Source organism: Chiloscyllium plagiosum, unplaced genomic scaffold, assembly GCF_037043375.1.
Source record: "Chiloscyllium plagiosum isolate Xiang-an unplaced genomic scaffold, Cpla_swu_hap1 HiC_scaffold_14, whole genome shotgun sequence".
NCBI classification, from domain to species: Eukaryota; Metazoa; Chordata; class Chondrichthyes; order Orectolobiformes; family Hemiscylliidae; genus Chiloscyllium; species Chiloscyllium plagiosum.
Window position 1 is genome coordinate 24,146,884 of NW_028270152.1, and position 19,399 is coordinate 24,166,282.

General features: G+C 40.2%; 1 protein-coding gene across 3 annotated transcripts in view; it reads right to left on the reverse strand.

Annotated features, from left to right (window-relative positions):
* Positions 1-478: 478 nt before the first annotated feature.
* LOC122558906 (uncharacterized) overlaps positions 479-19,399 on the reverse strand; it is a 177,988-nt gene continuing 159,067 nt past the window's right edge. For 2 of the 3 annotated variants that reach the window (XM_087994175.1, XM_087994176.1), the window contains 6 exons: positions 17,720-17,853; positions 11,603-12,015; positions 9,269-9,654; positions 7,289-7,449; positions 6,782-6,914; positions 479-1,045 (listed from right to left, as the gene is read on the reverse strand). In XM_087994175.1, coding sequence (XP_087850301.1) covers positions 875-1,045; positions 6,782-6,914; positions 7,289-7,449; positions 9,269-9,654; positions 11,603-11,828 — 1,077 coding nt within the window. In that variant the 5' untranslated portion in view covers positions 11,829-12,015; positions 17,720-17,853 and the 3' untranslated portion in view covers positions 479-874. Of the gene's footprint in view, positions 1,046-6,781; positions 6,915-7,288; positions 7,450-9,268; positions 9,655-11,602; positions 12,016-13,759; positions 13,858-17,719; positions 17,958-19,399 lie in introns of those variants that run through there. The other variant, XM_043707847.2, reaches the window with a different exon arrangement.

Here is a 19,399-nt window from a genome sequence, read left to right on the forward strand (position 1 = left end):
TACAAAACATTGGAAAGAGCCTGGGCTATCTGTGTATCTCATAGACTGTGTTGCCCGGATCATAATAACTGAATTATTGTTGGTTAGTTGGTGGGTTTGAAAGTTGGTGAGGATTTTTGAACTAATATGAACTACCCATTAAAAGTAATGGCGCTGCTGAAGTGTTAGTGAACCATCAGAAAGGGATTTCTTCATTTTCAAGAATGGCACTGTAAGCTATCCCAATTACTATATGTATGTATATTTAGTTTATTCTCATACGTATAAAATTTATGGTTTCTTTTTAAAATGTAATAAGTATTTTAAAATAGCCAATTTCCACCATACTTTCAGTTTTGATTTATCCATGTACAATTTACCCGATAGCTTGGTTCGGGTTATAAGAGATTTGTGTTCCTTGCTTCGTTTGCATTGGGAATCGGGTCAAAATTCAAAGACAGCAGGTTATCAGTGAATCAAGGCAGTTTTGAAATAAAAAAGTAGAACAATGGAATAACATCTGGTATCTGTCATTTTGAATGAGTACATCTTTTCTGTAGATTTAATGATCTATTTCTCTGTACATCCACTCTTTACAGTTATTGTAATTGTCTAGACTTCGTTTGATACAAGTGAACAAGAGTTGTTGCAAACCATGTTCTGATGTCAGAATCAAGCTCATTATAATTTCCACAGTAACCATAAATAATAGATCATTTTTAAGAGTAATGCATCATTGTGAATGTTTCTTTACAACGCAACAATCTATCTCTGTTTATATTTGGGACAAAAGTGAAGACAAAGTTACATACAACTTTATTATCCAGTTTCACTTTCAAACATGCCCTGAGTTTTTCAGGTATCTGAGCCTGATAATATATTAGGTAGGATATCTTCAATGTGAAAGTGCAGTGTATTTACTATAATTCTCTTCACACTGTTGAACACATCTGATGAAGTAACTCCGGTCATGGATAGCTCTGAGAAGGTCTGTCTGAACGAGACAAATATCAAACAACTCTGAAGTTGGCACAGTCCTGGTGCCAGAACCATCCTTCATAAACACCTGTTTATTTATTAAAACAAAAGAAGAATAGTTGATTTGAAAATTGTGCTATAAACACAGCTTGGTACCCATAAATTTCAATACTTAACTATCAATAAGTGAAATACAGTAATTCATTAAAAACCAAAAGAACTGCAGACTCTGGAAATCAGAAACAAAAATGGAAATTGCTGGAAAAGCTCAGCACATCTGGCAATATCTGGGGAGAGAAATCAGAGTTAAGTTTTTGGGTCCAGTGACCCTTCTTCAGAACTGATGGCAGTTAGGAAATTATTGGTTTTCATGCAGCCGATAGGTGGAGGGGGTAAGGAGTAAATGAGAGATGGATATAGAGCCCAAAGAGAGAGAAGGACAGTTGGACAGGTAAAGGAATGGATAACAGTCAGCCTAAGAGAATGGATATTTATTAAAGGGGACTACTGGGCTAACAATGGGTTGTGTGTAAAAGGAGACCACTTGATAACAAGGCCTGGTGTGAGGAGTTTGGGGTAAGGACATTAGAGTTTGAGACACCTACTCCAAAATTGTTGAATTTGATGTCGAGTCCTGAAGGCTATAGAATTCCCAATTAGAAAATGAGATGCTGTTCTTCCAGCAACGCTTTACTGGAGCACTGCGACAGCCACCCCATTCATTGGTAACAACTCCTACCAATCCCTTCAAATTTTCACGTGAGGCAAGCAATAGATGCAACATGTATTGTTTACCTTCAGGGATCAAGATTTCTTCAAAGGGTACAGATTAATTTCTATGCATTTTGGGTAAGTGAAAGAGATTTTAAGATTCATACAGGTTAGCAAAAAGCAAAGTACAGCAGATGTTAGAAATCTGAAATAAAATCAGAACATGTGGGAAATATTTAGCAGGGAGCATCTGTCATGCGAGAAACAGACTTGAAGTAAACATGAAGACAGTCATTACAGCAATAGACGCCTTCAGGCGTGAGTTGACCTTTGCTGGAAGAGAGCCACAGGCTAAAAGCAGGGATGTCAGCATAACAGAAGGGTCAGTGGAAGCTTGGGGGCATGCTTTGGTGTAAACAGAAATATTCTACAAGGTGGTTACCCGATCTTTGTTTTTTCTCTCCAATATGGAGCAGACTACAAATCATGCCTTGTCAGCTTTACTGGAAGTTATGTCTTTGTTCATCATAGTGAGATCAATCAGCCATCAATGTTCAAGATCAGAAATTATTTTCCTGTTCACCTTAATAGTAGCTGTGTTAGGGGAGATTGAAAAACAGAGTGGTTTGTGTGCTTGCAAGGATTTTATGTTCCTGGTTTTCTCTATCAAAAGAATGAGCAGGAGGATACTGGTGTTAGAACATAAATGGCTTTCCGATAATATTTATCACGATCCTGAAAATTTTGATCCTGCTAAAGTGGAACTTTGTTCAAAAACTGTCTAAATAGACAAATCCTGGAAGTTGTAAGTGGTACAATGAAGTCAATTAGAGCATAACTTCAGCTGATAGTAAATTTCAATGCTGCACAATAATAATATGCACTACATCACGTTTTCACTCTCAGAGCTACACTTCCTAAAAGAAAGCTTCTTCCCATATGAATCTATCGTAGCATCCTGAAACTCAAAATACATTTTTAAATACAATTCAACAGATGATTACGTAATGTTAGAATTATTTGACACATTGCAGCTCCTCTCAGTATGGCACTTAAAGTAGATAAGGACTCAGAAGTGAAGAGTAATGTAGGATTGTATCGTGGTCAGTCACGTGGACCTCTTAAAATATGAGTTCCCCGATTGTGGCTCTTAATCCAGTCCAATCAGAGAGCCCTGGCTGACAGACACAAACATCCTGTTTTCTCTGACAGCTGGTTCTGAGGGAGCTGAATCGGTGCCAATGACTCTCCACCTGTAAATAAAGGGTGACTTGGTGACGGGATAGTGGCCTCTGTAGAATTATTTCAAGTGTCAGATGACTCAAGGTTGGCTTAATGCTATCATTTGCTTTGATTTTCAGAGGCTTTTCATGAAGGTTCTAATGTAAAGCATTTAAAGTAAAGATTTGTTGACAATTATTGACTTGGATTAACAAGCACCTTATAAAATTGAAAGCACCAGTGATGATTAATGGAAGAACTGTAGAAACACAGAAAATAGGTACAAGAATAGGCCATTTGGCCCTTTGAGCCTGCACTGCCATTCAATACAATCATGACTGATTATCCAACTCTCGCTTTCTCCCCATACCCTTTGAAAACTCTAAGGTGAACAGAAAGCCAATGCCAGAAACTTGTGGAGTTCTATAGGATCTTGTTCAAAGAATATGCAAATTTGTGGAGTTGGCTGCTGAGGCAATCTTGAAAATGATGGTTTTAATGTCAAATAAGCAGCAAAATAAGCTTCACTGGATAGATAAAAGGTCCCAGGGTAGACTGTTACATTTGAATTTTGACATTCAATATTATAACCAAGTGGATCAAATTACAAAGTTATCTTGAGTTGAAAAGTTTAACGAGTTACTGTTTAATTTCTAGAGTCTGCTATAAGGAACCAGAAGGACATTCAAATTAAAACTATCAACTCAGATGTACGCATTCTAAATGACAAATTATTCTATCAAATGTAGCATTTCATCTGTATCTTTGGCTCTATAAATACATAAATGGAAATACATTCAATCAATAGTCTAGCCAGTGAATAAATTCTAGTATGGAAATGTGTTGCTGGAAAAGCGCAGCAGGTCAGGCAGCATCTAGGGAACAGGAGAATCGACGTTTCGGGCATTAGCCCTTCTTCAGGAATTCCTGAAGAAGGGCTAATGCCCGAAACGTCGATTCTCCTGTTCCCTAGATGCTGCCTGACCTGCTGCGCTTTTCCAGCAACACATTTCCATCTCTGATCTCCAGCATCTGCAGACCTCACTTTCTCCTCAATAAATTCTAGTAACCAATTTACTTTGACTGGATGTTTGCATATGCTAACTTAGCATAGTGGAGACTGGAAGGTAGCAATTGAAGTATGCTGATGTTACAGAAAGAATCCTCATAGAATTCCTCTCTATTCAACACAAGTGTTCATTTTTATTGACCATTCACCAACATATGCCATTATGAAGTTATCAATGATCCAAAACAAGCATGAGAAGTTGAATGCTTATTTTAACCATTTGAGCACAAGTGCAAATTTGAACAGAACAGAAATCAACCTTATAAATCAAGTGCTAAAATAACTTTTTTAGTACATTTTCTGGTCTAATGTATTCTACTTGGAAAAGGACGTGAACAACAATGAGGATGAATCAAGGATGGTCATGAGGGATATGGATAGAGTAAATTATAGGTGTATTTTCCCAGGATGGGGGACTTGAGGACTGGATGACACATTTTTAAGGTGAGAGGAGAGAGATTCAAAAAGGCATGGAGACATTTTTTTTAAATAGAGAGCGATTCATGTATGGCATGAACCTCCTGAGGAAGTGGTGAATATAGGCACCATTACAATGTTTAAAAAAGACACTTGGATAAGTACATGAATAGGAAAGGTTTGGAGAGTTATGGGCCAGGAGCAGGCAGGTGGGACTAGCTTGGTTTGGGATTATATTCAGCATGGACTGGTTGGACCAAAGGGTATGTTTCTGTTCTGTATGGGTCTATGACTCCATGATCCAGGATGCTAAGTGGTGAACAGGACTCACTGTAGAAAAAGTAATTATAAGCAGGGATAAAATCGTTAAAATATTGAGAACTATAAGTAATGGATGCAAAGTTATTATTAAATTTGAATGATGATGAGTGCAGTATTAGAGAAAACAGGTTAAAAATAAACCAGTTCTCAAACTAGACTCAAAATTAGAATATTTGCCTTTCATTCAACACAATAGTGAATGAATCAGAGATTTCAGGTAAAAACTAATGCTTCATAAAAGATAAATATCTGAAGGTTATTGCTTTAAGCAAATCAAATGGTCAAATTGAACTTTTGTGATCAACTAAATGTTAAAATGCACAGAAACTATAACAGTCCTTAATATTCAAACAAAGCTATTAAGAATTTAGAAAAGCAAAATTATTTGTCTAATACTGCATTGAGTTAAAGTTTTGCCAAGGAACTGGGAAACAACAGCCAAGTTTGACTTTTGGTCAGAAGTTCACCTCTGATGGGGACCTGATTAAAACTACCATTTTCATGGGAATTTGGCAAAGCCGGGAGGATTTGGTGAACGCTTAATAGACATGGAAATGGTTTCCTTATTCAATTAGAGCCAGCTTGAAAAGGAACAGTGAATATATCGAGTGTGAAATTAATTTTAGTTTAAAAATTCCAAAGCAGCTATTATGAAGGCTGCTGGATATCCTGAAGAAGAGAATTGCAGTTTGTGTAGAAACCTTTCACTGCTGCAATAGCATGTGAAATTATGGAGAGAACAGGAGGCCTTGCACCCAGGGCAGGGCTGCTCCTCTATTTATTGATGGGGACCTGGATCACATGTTGGAGGTTGAAGGAGAAGAGGATCATCCTACTACCAGAGGTGGCAAGAGGAGGGTACCTTTGCTGACCACACAGGTCTAGCTCCAAACGGCTGTAGCCAACAGCGACAAAGGTGAGACAACGGGAACTCTGTTAGTATTTCAAGAGTTTAATGACCTCATAAATTCTGGCAAAGGGAATGCCCCCAACACACTGAGGACACCTCAGGACTTGCACTAACCAGCAAAAACATCACCAAAGCAGCCTCAGAATGCATTCTGCTCGTAAATTAGGAATGAGCAACTGAGGCACTTATTGGCTCCTCAGAATTGCTTACAGCCAGAGGGCTCCTGAAAGCTTTCACCACTGAGACATATAACTGTAAATGGACAGGAGATTTGGCACCCTATAAAGGTGAGAGGGATGGCAGTCACCCTTCCTCTATCAAATAGCCATGAAGAAAACAATAATAGAGATCACAAAAATGTGAATGAGGAGGAAGTCGGGCCTGGCAAAACAGAAGCTCCTGGTTGACCTGGTGATTACAGAAGGAAACTTGTTGATTGAGGAAGTAGATGTGCAATGTATTTGCTAGCATGTCATGCACTGAGTAGCATTTAGAAATTTTAGCATTGCAGTGGTTTCTAATCTCGTAAATGAGGTTTTGTCATCTCTTCAGGTGCAGACTTCCAACCCATGACATATCTTTTCCCTCTAGATCCATAGGGCAACAGAAGCATGAGCATGAAGCAGTAGCTTAGTCACACTTTATAGGTGCACCATCCACCATCACAGGTACTCTAACATGTGGAGCCTTGCATGTGTGTAGATTGTGTAGCAGATGACAATGATCACATCAATAGTATGCAGCTTGAGGCAGTGAGAGCTGTGGTCAACTCCCAAATGGGGACAACATACACAGTTCTATTCAGTTCAACACAAGTTCAAGATTGGGGTTCACAGAAAAGATGGTCCTACCTTGAATAGCAGTAAGAAATATGTTCCCACATCTCAGTGTTCACTGAGATAGTGTGGGTTCTGCACCGACCTGTTTTTCCAAAGAACTAATTATCTGTTATTTATAAACCACAAAGACCGATAGCATATTTCCAAGCACAATGAAACCACTGCAATGCTGAAATTTCTAAATGCTACTCAGTGCATGACATGCAAGCAAATACATTGCACAGAGAAGACATGCAAGTTATATGGTCACAAATTTGGCTCCAGAAATGAATTTTGGCAGTTAACTACAAAATCCAATCAATGACATATCCTAAATCATACCCTAGCAATTTGTACCTGTGGATGAACAATGCTCTCAGCATCATTCAGACGGATATTATCATCTATAAATATATGCTGTATTCCAGTTTCAGAAGGATCGATCCAAAATGGTTTACCACCTTCGTTTGAGAAGCTATTCCTAGACCACCTGAAAGAAAAAAGGAACACAAAGCACCTTTTCAAAATTAGTAAAGCAATTTTCTAATACTTGGAGTTTTGCTCCAATATAATGACGAAACAATGACAAATTTGAAGCCTAGTCACAGCTAAAAAGTTCAGTATGAGATTATTTGAAGCAATCACTACTATTTCCTGATACCAACAAACTGTTAACATGCTGATTTATACAGGTGTTAGGATTTTTTTCATGAATAATGAACTGTAGAAATCAATCTAATTTTTCAAACCAGCAAGTTAAAACTTGATTAAAGTATTGTGGTCCAAACAATTCTTTTTGGTTTTGTGAAGTAATGCTATTGTAATCCTTAAATTTGCAATGCATAATTAACTTCTAAGACTCACCAGTCAAAATGATCCTGAAAACCTACAATTCCTTCCAATGAAGAGAAATAATGATATACAGCTCTATCGTCTGACTGTGTAGAAATCCGCTCAGATCCCAAGGTCAACACAACATTCTTTTTATTACAACGGATTTTACCCGGAGATATTCTCAATGGAAGCTAAAGGGAAAAAAATAAGTGTAATATCTGTTAGTTAATGTTTTATAAAAGCCTTTCATCTTAAACTGGAAGAATCACGTGCTCTCGGCTGTTAGAAAAATCTAACTATCTCTGAACATTAAATTGTTCACAAAACAAAAAGAGAGACTAAAACAAAATACACATTAGACCAATTCGTCTAGGTGAAGGGAACAAGAAAGCTAATGCTTTAAGTGCAGATTTCTATTTGGGAAAAGGATTCCGATCACAAACATGAATTTACCTGTTAGATCCAAAAATGACAATAACTAAATCCACTGTTGCAAATTTCCAGGCTGTTTTGTTTTTGTTTCAAATTAACAGTAATCTGCAGTATTTACCTTTCACTTGGAACAATCAAGTTATTTATATCTATTATACAGTGTTTAAACACCCCCACGCATAAAAAGACAACTTTTAATCTTTCAACAGAATTATTAAATATCTTTTTCTCTCTATTTCGTTGTGATACACTTCAAATTCCATTATGTGAAAAGCAACGTAGACGACCGATATCTAGCTTTTCCCAAAGTTCCTCCTGAGGTAAGTACAAAGTGGTGCATAACAATAGTCTGCACTAACTTGACTGACTGTCTTCCTTTATCCCCGGTAGTAAAGTATCAAGTTCAAGGTGAAAATATTAACATACGCACAAGAAACAAAAGTAGGCCACTCAGCCCTTTGAGCCTGCTCTGCCACTCAATTTTGATTTTAACTTCAAGTTCCTGCATATCACTATTAATCTTTCACTCCCTTGGTAATCAAGTATTTATTCTACTTCTGCCTTAAAATTATTTGCTGTCCACTGCCTTTTGTGGAAGGGAACTCCAAAGACTCATCATCCTGACAGAAAAATGCTTGCTCATCTGTTTTAAATGGACACTCCCTTAGTGTTAACCCATAACACCTAGTTCTAGAATCTCCCAGAAGAGGAAGCATCCTTTCAACAATCACCCGATCAAGTCACCTCAGCATCTGAAATGTTTCAATTAAGTCACCAACTCCCATGTTTACAAGCCTAGACTGTCTCACCTTCCCTCATGCCAATATTCAGTACTGTAGAGGCAGAGTTTAATGTCTCCTCTACTCTCAAGGTGAGTTCCAAGGGGCGAGGAGTAGAGGGGGTGGGAATTTGGACCCTCTCGCCACCACACTTTAAGCAGACTTGTGGGTCACCTATTAGCCTGGACAGCAATTCAGGCTCTTATAATGTAATTAATGCCTACATAAGTGTCTCCACCTCCTACCTCGGGTGAACTCACCATGTGGAGAGACTGGCAAGCAAACCTGATTGGGCTGTATCTGCTCTCGAGACCCAAATCAAAAATAGGGGCCTGTTCACAGTTAGACCCATGTCTTTCCCCTGCCCTTTCTTCATCCAGCCCCACCTTTTCCTTAATGACAAAGCCTAAGTGTGTTACTGGCAACAACAATTGACACCAGAGAGCTTCCAGCATCTGATTGGCACCTCTCAAGAATGAGATTCCCATCCTGTCGGGGGAGGTGCAGAGACTAAATGTCCCAGTGGAGGCAAGAATCATGGGCAGCAGGGTTTCTGCTACTCATGAGCAGCTTCATTTCCTGAGAGTTCCCAATGATTGCGACAATAGGGGGGTACCAACAGTGTTGGTTGTCAGACCCTTTCCAACCCCTTATTAAATTCCATCCAATAAAGAGAAATTCAAGTTGTCTGGTTTGGAAAAATATCAGAATGAATAATCACTATAGCTTACCAGACCAATATTAAAATTTTTAAAAATTCTGTCTTTATGCATTCATTTGAAAATTAAGCTTTGCTTACATGTTTCGTTTGAAGGTGTTGATACTGAGGATGCTGACCAGACAGGGTGATCTGAATGGTCTTTAAAGTTCTACTCAAGTCCGACCCAAAGGTTCGAAGTACGATGGCAAATTCTCTGCCTTGTGATGACAAACAATCAATTAACTCAAAGAAAGCTGGCAGGATCCGATGGTACTCTTTGCCATCTTCATCAGTCATAGACAGAAGCTCATTGTGGGGACCCATCCATTCTACTTTCTGTAGGTGGTCAGTAAAAATCTTTTTAAAGAGGGAACCATCACCAGTCTCTGTGAAATCCAATGGCCTCCCAAACTGCGAATAATAGCTCACAGCACCATCACAAGGTGGGTTCAAGGAAGGTACTTTACTCAGCCATTCCCATTTTCCTGAAAAATAATTCACACTGTAATCAGCTTAACTTTAGATTAGATTACATTACAGTGTGGAAACAGGCCCTTCGGCCCAACAAGTCCACACCGACCCGCAGAAGCGCAACCCACCCATATCCCCACATTTACCCCTTACCTAACACTATGGGCAATTTAGCATGGCCAATTCACCTGACCTGCACATCTTTGGACTGTGGGAGGAAACCAGAGCACCCAGAGGAAACCCACGCAGACACAGGGAGAACGTGCAAACTCCACACAGTCGGTTGCCTGAGGCGGGAAACGAACCCAGGTCTCTGGCGCTGTGAGGCAGCAGTGCTAACCACTGTGCCACCGTGCCGCCCACTATCATATCATATTGCTAGTGGTTTTGATGAAGACATTATGATGGTAACAACATCTAGTAGGTAAATACAGGGAAACTTACCTCTACTAGAGAAATAACCAAATAAAAGATTTATCACTTCAAAATTAGCATTAGGTAGGTTAGGATGAAATAAAGAGGCTCATCCTTAAAAAGAAATCACGGAAAAGTTGAAACTCACTACTTAAAATGTTCTTGAGGCTAAGTCAATTGAAAATGTCAAAACTGAAACTAAAATGTTTTTGTTGTGCAAAGATCCTGTGGTAGATGAAACCAAAGGCAAAAGAGAAACTAGAAACAGAATAGGGCCCCTTAAAAACCAAGAAGGCTGTGTGCGTATCGACTCACAAAAGATGTGTGAGATACTAAACAAGTATTTCGCATCACTAGAGAACTTGGGAAAATGGTGATACCTTGAAAAGTGTCCATATTAGAGAAGAGGAGGTGCTGCACATCTTAAAACGCATAAAGATGGATAAATCCCCAGGACTTGATCAAGAGTATTCCAGACTTTGTGGGATTATTATTTATATTTTTTTTTATTTATTCTTTATTTAGTCATAGAGTCATAGGGATGTACAGCATGGAAATAGATCCTTTGGTCCAATTCAAGCACTCCAACCAGATATCTTAAACAAATCTAATCCCATTTGCCACCATTTGGCCCATTTCGCTCTAAACCCTTCCTGTTCACATACCCATACAGATGGCTTTTAAATGTTGTAATTGTACCAGCCTCCACCATTTCCTCTGGTAGATCATTCCATACACGCAACACTGTGTGTGTGAAAAAGTTGCCCCTTAGGTCCCTTTTAAATCTTGCCCCTCTCACCTAAAACCGATGCCCTGTAATTTTGGATTCCCCCACTCCAGGAATAGGACCTTGTTTATTTGCCCTATCCCTGCCTCTCATGATTTTATAAACTTCTGTAAGATCTCCCCTTAAACCTTCCAACCTGGCAACATCCTCATAAATCTTTTCTGAACCCTTTCAAGTTTCACAATATCCTTCCTATAGCAGGGAGACCAGAATTGCATGCAATATTCCAAAAGTGGCCTAACCTATGTCCTGTACAGCTGCAACATGACCTCCCAACCCCTCTACTCAATGCACTGACCAATAAAGGCAAGCATACCAAATGCCTCCTTCACTATCCTGTCTACCTGCGACTCCATTTTCAAGGAACCATGAACCTGCACTCCAAGGTATCTTTGTTCAGCAACACTCCTCAGGATCTTACCATTAAGTGTATAAGTCCTGCCCTGATTTGCCTTTCCAAAATGCAGCACCTCACATTTATCTAAATTAAACTCCATTGCCATTCCTCGGCCCACTGACCCATCTGATCAAGGTCCTGTTGTACTCTAAGGTAACCTTCTTCGCTGTCCACTACACCCCCAATTTTGGTGTCATCTACAAACTTACTAACCATACCTCCTGTGTTCAGATCCAAATTATTAAGTATTATTTAATTATATTATTTATTTTTCTTCCAGCCAAGTTTATTGGATTGTTAACTATAACCACTTCCACACCCAAAAAAACTAGAAATATTTGAATAGAAAAATATGAATTCCTACCTTCCTGGTTGATCCGACCCCAAGTAACAGTGGTGAGAAAGGAACTGAGAGCTCTCCTGGGCCCTTGTCTGGTAACTGTGTCAAACAACAGGACGGTGTTATTTAAATCCAAGTGCACAATCAGTTTTGATCTACTACAATTTAAAGTCTTAGGAATCTCAGTGATCATTTGGCTTGAAACAGATTCCACTCTTTCAGTATCGTGATCTGGATGAAGCAAAGCCATTTATAATTTCTGTACTAGATGATGTAGAAATCAATTATCTTGTCGGACGTGCATTGTTACTTGCAGTTATTGCGGCCATTCAAATTCCCTGTGCTTACGGTCACATAGGATTCATTTGTAAAATTTCTGCTTTCAGCATTATCCCAGTGACGTGGATTATGGAGTGGACTGGTTGGGCCTCAAAGACCTTCAGGAAAGAAGATGAAAATTTTGTAATTATTAATATGACTCTGGTTGGATTCTGTATGTTTTAAATCTGTAAGTAAATATAGACTAAAACAAATGGCAAGCAATGAGAATTATAAAACAAAAGGTAAACATAAACTACTGTCAATACAAGTGCAATTACAAATGGTGCACAGAGGAAACACTAATTACAGTAGATAGACTAGGATGAGAAAGATAATTGAAAATGGCCCATTACTTCCTAGATGAACTATGAAGATTTTCCCCAGAGTGACAGTAAGTTCTTTTTTCATTGCTCCCCTCTGCGCATTTATATAACGTGCCTGAGTATTGCACACAATTAGTATACTCTCTTCTATTATGCTCTGCAACTCCATGATTGGCTGATGTTTTCAAATTTACCAATGACTTTCCAGGAACCATAAAATATATGTGAAATTTGAGAATTGCTCAAATACTAAAAGTAATTCTAGTTTTGCTACTTCAATAACCAGACAAATCTTCAGAAATCAAATGCATGAAGACATTTTTACTTTTACTGATTTTATTTTTCTTAAACTAGCATTTATATGGCACAAACCAAAAGACTTCAAAGCACTTTAAATCGAATAACTTTTGGACTGAAGTACTGCACTTGCAAGGCAATCTAAATTATATGCTGAAGTCCCATTGCTGTACTTGAACATAAGTATTTCCTAAGCTACAGGCAAAAAGCTACGACAGATGGATGAGCCATGGATTTTGCCCTTGAATGCGATTACGTTTTACAGATTTTTGTTTTATTTTGGTCAGCTAGTTGCTAAGAAACAGCTTGGTGACTGAAGTCCAAACTGCTCAAGCACAGTTTAGAAAAAGCCAAGGCTCCTGAAAGATGCAGGAGTTTAAGAAAAAAACACACAGCTTAACAGTGCAAAGCATTATAAAAGTTCTAAAAATTGTATGCGGCATAAATATATATTCTTTCCATGCAATACCTTTCAAACTAGCACATCACCGTCCACAGATACCAGTGTTCCCAACCCCCTGCATCCCTCTTCAACATCCAGTCCACCCATCCATTATCTGGTTTTGCGGAGGGGTAGTGTGGCACACCTGCAGTCATCCTACTGCCACTGTAACACACACTAACACACACACTCACTCACTTACTCCTCAGCTTTCAATTATTGATGCAAATTACATAACGTCACCACTGACTCTCCTTCTTCTCTAGGTACTAACTTGGTGGGGAATCAAACTGTTCATAAACTGATTGACTGTGAAAGGCTTGCTAACCCCTAAATTCTCTCTATTAGCCCACTTCCACATCTGTAAAGTTAGCCATCTCAGTCTCCAACTCAACTAACCTGTAACTAAAACCCAGGTATATTTTGGCCCAGATACGGTTACATCAATTCTCTGCTGCTTAATCTCCATTCCTCAGCCAAAACAAAAACCAAAAGAACTATGGATGTTGGAAATCATAAACAAATCAGATCGGCCTTCTTGAGAGTGAACCCGAGGAAAGCAACTAGCCCAAATGGAGGCCACAGCCGTGCACTCTGTCCTATGAGGACCAGCTGGTGGGAGTATTCGCTGACATCCTTAATCTCTCCTTGCTGCAATCTGAAGTCCCCACCTGCTTCAAGAGGACCACTATTATCCCAGTACCAAAGGAAACACATCAAATGTGCCTCAACGACTACCGCCCAATGGCTCTGACCTCCACAATCATGAAGTGTTTTGAGAGGTTAATCATGACTCACATCTACTCTAGCCTCCCAGCATGCCTCAGTCCTTTGCAACTTGTCTCTGGCAGATTAAGTCCACAGCAGATGCCATTTCTGTAGCTCTTCGCTCATCCCTGAAATATATAGATAAGAAGGATAACTACGTCGGGCTCCTACCTTTCGACTACAGCTCTGCCTTCAACACTATAATCCGCCTTCTTGCGGATTGTTTCAGAGAATATCTCTGGGACACCCACACCCACCAACCTCACCGCCTTATGGCTGAACGCTTCAACTCCCCCTTCCACTCCACCAAGGACATGCAGGTCCTGGGCCTCCTCCACCACCAAACCATTACCATCTGACGTCTGGAGGAGGAATACCTCATATTCCGCCTTGGGACCTTGCAACCACTCAGGATAAATGTGGATTTTAATAGCTTCCTCATTTCACCTCTCTCACATTATCCCAGTCCCACGCCTCCAACTTGGCACCGCAATCTGGACCCCTCCATCACTACCCCCACTGACCTATCACCTTCTCCCTCACCTTCATACACCTATCGCTTTCTCAGCTACCTCCCCACAACGCCACCCCCCTCCCATTTATCTCTCAGCCCTGACCCACAAGCCTTATTCCTGATGAAGGGCTTATGCCTAAAACATCGATTCTTCTGCTCCTCGGATGCTGCCTGACTGGCTGTGCTTTTCCAGCACCACATGCTTGACTCTGATCTACAGCATCTGAGTCCTCACTTTCTCCTAGTTGATTTCAACACTAATCACTACCAAACTGATCTCAAAACTTTGAGATCTCGGTCTCGGCTCCGTTGTCTGTAACTGGATCATCAGCTTCCAGACTCACAGACCGCAATCAGTGAAGGCAGACAACAGCACCCCCTCCATGACAATCCTCAACACCAACACCCCATAAGGATGCATACTCAGCCCCCTGCTGTACTCCCTGTACACTCTCAACTGTATGGCCGAATTTTATACAAATACCATCTACAATTTACTAACAACATCACCGATGTAGGCCGGATATCAAACAATGATGAGTCAGAATATAGGAAGATGATAGAATACTTGGTATCATGGTGCAAAGATAACAAATTCTCCCTTAATTCAGCAAAATTTAAAAAATTATTAAGTGACATCAGAAATAAAGAAGAAGGACACACTCGTATTTACATTAATGAAGCTGAAGTGAAGATGGTGGAGAGCATCAAGTCTCTAGGAGTGACAATAACTGACAACCTTTCCTGGAATTCCCAGGTAGATGCCACAGTCAAGAAGGCATAACAATGCCTCTGCTTCCACAGGATGCTAGGAAATTCCATATGACCATAAGGACCCTCATTAACTTCTACAGATGCATCATAGAAAGTATTCTATCTGGGTGCAACACAGCTTCTTTCCTGCTGTTATTAGACTGTTGAATGGACCTCACTAATTTCAATTATAATGTTGATCTTGCTTTTGTGCACCTCCTATGCAGCCATAATGTTGTATTGCCTTGTTCTACCTGAACACTCTATGATCTGTATGTCATTGTACATTATGATCTGGCTGTACTGCATGCAGAACAAAACCTTTCATTATACTTTAGGTACATGTGACAGTAATAAATCAAATTAATTCAAGATCAAATCAAGAACAAATCAACAAAATCAGAAATAGTTAGAAAAACTCAGCAGGTCTAGCAGTATAGTGTCAGAGAGATGTACTGCATGGAAACAAACCCGTCAGTCCAACTCATCCACGCCGACCAGATAGCCAAAGTAAATCTAGTCCCATTTAGCCCAATCCCTCTAAAAGTTTTCTTTTCATATACCAATCCAGATGCCTTGCAGTTGTACCAGCTTCCACCACTTCTTCTGGCAGGTCATTCCATACATGCACCACCCTCTATGTGAAAAAATTGCCCCTTAGGTCCCTTTTAAATCTTTCCCCTCTCACCTTAAGCTTATGCCATCTAGTTTTGGACTCCCCCACCTTGAGGAAAAGACCTTGTCTATTTACCCTACCCATGCCCCTCATGATTTTATAAACCTCTATAAAGGTCACCCCTTAGCCTCCGACGCTCCAGGGAAAACAGCCCTAGCCTATTCAACCTCTCCCTATAGCTCAAACCCTCCAAATCTTGCAACATCCATGTAAATCTTTTCTGAACCCTTTCAAGTTTCACAACATCCTTCCGATAGCAGGGCGACCAGAATTGCACACAGTGTTCCAAAAGTAGCCTCATAAATGTCCTGTACATCCGTAAAATGCCCTCCCAATCCCTATACTCAATGCACTGACCAATAACGGCAAGGATACCAAATGCCTCCTTCACTATCATAAGAACATAATAAGAACATAAGAACTAGGAGCAGGAGTACGCTGTCCGGCCCTTCGAGCTTGCTCTGCTACTCAATTACATCATGGCTAATCTTTTTGTGGACTCAGCTCCATTTACCCACGTTTTCACCATATCCCTTAATTCCTTTGTTTTTCAATAGAGTATCTATCTTAGCTTTAAAAGTGATTACTGAAGTAGCGTGAACTACTTCCCTGGACAAGGAATTCCACTGATTAACAACCCTCTGGGTGAAGACGTTCCTTCTCAGTTCAGTTCTAAACCTGCTTCCTCTAATCTTGAGGCCATGCCTTCTGGTCCTAGTCTCACCTACCAGTGGAAACATCCTCTCTACTTCTATTTTATCAATTCCTTTCATAATTTTACATGTTTCTATAAGATCCCCCCCATTCTTCTGAATTCCAATGAATATAATCCCAATCAACTCAGCCTTTCCTCATAAGCCAACCTCCTCAACTCTGGAATCAACCTAGTGAACCTCCTCTGCACCCCCTCTAGTGCCAGTACATCCTTTCTTAAGTAAGGAGACCAAATCTGCACACAGTAATCCAGGTGTGGCCTCACCAGAACCTGGTACAGCTCTAACATTACCTCTCTGTTTTAAAGCTCAACCCCTTCAGCAGTAAAGGACAAAATTCAACTTGCCTTCCTAATTACTTGTTGTACCTGCAGACTAACCTGCAATTCATGCACAAGGACACCAAGATCCCTCTGCAAATTAGCATGCTGCAACTTTTTAACCATTCAAGTAATCTATTTTGCTGTTACTCCTACCAAAATGTATGGCTTCGCATTTACTACATAGTATTCCATCTGCCAGACCTTTGCCCACTCACTCAAATGCATCTATGTTCTGTCTACCTGCAACTCCACTTTCAAAGAACAATGAACCTGCACTCCAAGGTCTCTTTATTCAGCAGCACTCTCCAGGACCTTACCATTAAGTGTATAAGTCCTGTCTTTCCAAATTACAGCACCTCACATTTGTCTAAATTAAATTCCATCTGCCATTCCTCAGCCCAGTGGCCATCTGATCAAGATCCTGTTGTACTCTGGAGGTAACCTTCTTCACTGTCCATTACACCTCCAATTTTGGTGTCATCCACAAACTGCTTAATTATATTTCCTATGTTCACATCCAAATCATTTATATAAATAACAAAAAGCAGTGGACCCACCATCAATCTTTGTGGCACATTTCTGGTCACAGGACTCCAGGCTGAAAAGCAAACCTCCTCCATCTCTGGAGGGAAAGCAAAGTCAACATTTCAGAATAAAGTGTCCCGTAACATGGGCTTTGCTTTCTTGACACAGATGCTGCCAGATCTGCCGAGCTGTTCCAATTTTCAGCCACCTTCCATACATAGACTTGAAACTTCCAAAGCAGCTCCATTTTCAGCCCCCGATCGGTTCTTAACGGCTAATTTCACCTTCCCCCAAAACCTCTCCACTTCTCTTTCGTTCAAGACTCAATTTTTAAACGCTCCGGCCAACCTTTCACTTCCCCTTCCCTATGTCGATTTTGGTTTCAGGTCTGGTTTGCCATGCCACTCAAGCTGCTGTAAAGCGTCCTGGGTCTTTTCTGTTTTCTCCCCCCGGGTTGTTTTGCAGGATTTCGGTCCTGTTACTGACCTTGAGTCAGGAGCAGTCACTAGAGTTTGGCCCTCTGGTACAGGAATAATCTCTGATGATGGAGAGACACAGCTCCTCACTCACACACAGCTCCAGGACCCGGCCGGCAGACTCTCCTCAGGATCAAAGACCTGCTGTTAATCAAAACACATAAATATTTTAAATATTTCACCTCCGGGCATTCCGAAGTGTCTCTAATACGTTAACTACTCCACACACACACATCCTCCTCATAACGTTATATCCACTTAACCGACCGGCTTTTTGTCTCCGAGAATTGTGGGATACAGGAGGACCAGTCAAACTCCAGGGCGACAATTAGCCTGTAATTTCTGCTTACTTACCATTGATGGCTCATTATTTTTTTCCCTAAAAGTGCTTTGACAGCCTTAAAACAATGCATTTTTTTAAATTCAAAAAAATCTATTCCATCTAAATGGGTATCCGTTCAGTTATCAGACCTCTTGGTGCCTCAAATGCATATAAATGTCATGATGTGGAAGTGGTAGTGTTGGACTGGGGTGGACAAAATTAAAAATCACACAACACTAGGTTATGAGTCCAACAGGTTTATTTGAATGTACTAGCTTTCAGAGCGCTGCTGCTTCATCAGGTAGCTGTGGAGCAGGATCATAAGTCATAGAATTTATAGCAAAAGATCACAGTGTCATGCATGCAACCATTACGATATATTAAACAAACCTGGATTGCTGTTTATGTCTTTCATCTTTTAGATTTGGTTGCAGGGTTTGGTTAATTAATATGTAAATCCCAGAACTTCTTTCAAATCACATTTGGTTTTACAAAAAATGTTACATCTCAGCTCAGATAATGCATTAAAAGTGTGAGGTTAAAGTCTGCCTCTATCCCAATCCTAGGTTAGACTGGTTCTATTTCCAAAGTAGGAATTTACAAAATGTTTCATGGATTGACTGCTTGCATTGACTGCCTGCAGATTGTGTGCTTTTTGAACAAAATAGAATATATCTGCAATCACAATTTTCCAAATGCAAATTCACCTCATGGTGCCACTGTTTAAGAAAAGATGGTAAGGACAAGCCAGGGAACTATAGACCGGTGAGCCTGACCTCAGTGGTGGGCTAGTTGTTGGAGGGAATCCTGAGGGACAGGATGTACATGTATTTGGAAAGGCAAGGACTGATTTGGGATAGTCAACATGGCTTTGTGCATGGGAAATCATGTCTCACAAACTTGAATGAGTGTTTTGAAGAAGTAACAAAGAAGATTGATGAGGGCAGAGCAGTAGATGTGATCTATATGGACTTCAGCAAGGCTTTCGACAAGGTTCCCCATGGGAGACTGATTAGCAAGGTTAGATCTCATGGACTACAGGGAGAACTAGCCATTTGGATACAGAACTGGCTCAAAGGTAGAAGACAGAGGAGTGTTGCTTGGAGTGCAGGTTCATAGCTCCTTGAAAGTGGAGTCGCAGGTAGATAGGATAGCGAAGAAGGTGTTTGGTATGCTTTCCTTTATTGGTCAGAGTATTGAGTAGAGGAGTTGGGAGGTCATGTTGCGGCTGTACAGAACATTGGTTAGGCCACTGTTGGAATATTGCATACAATTCTGGTCTCCTTCGTATCAGAAAGATGTTGTGAAACTTGAAAGGGTTCAGGAAAGATTTACAAGGATGTTGCCAGGGTTGGAGGATCTGAGCTA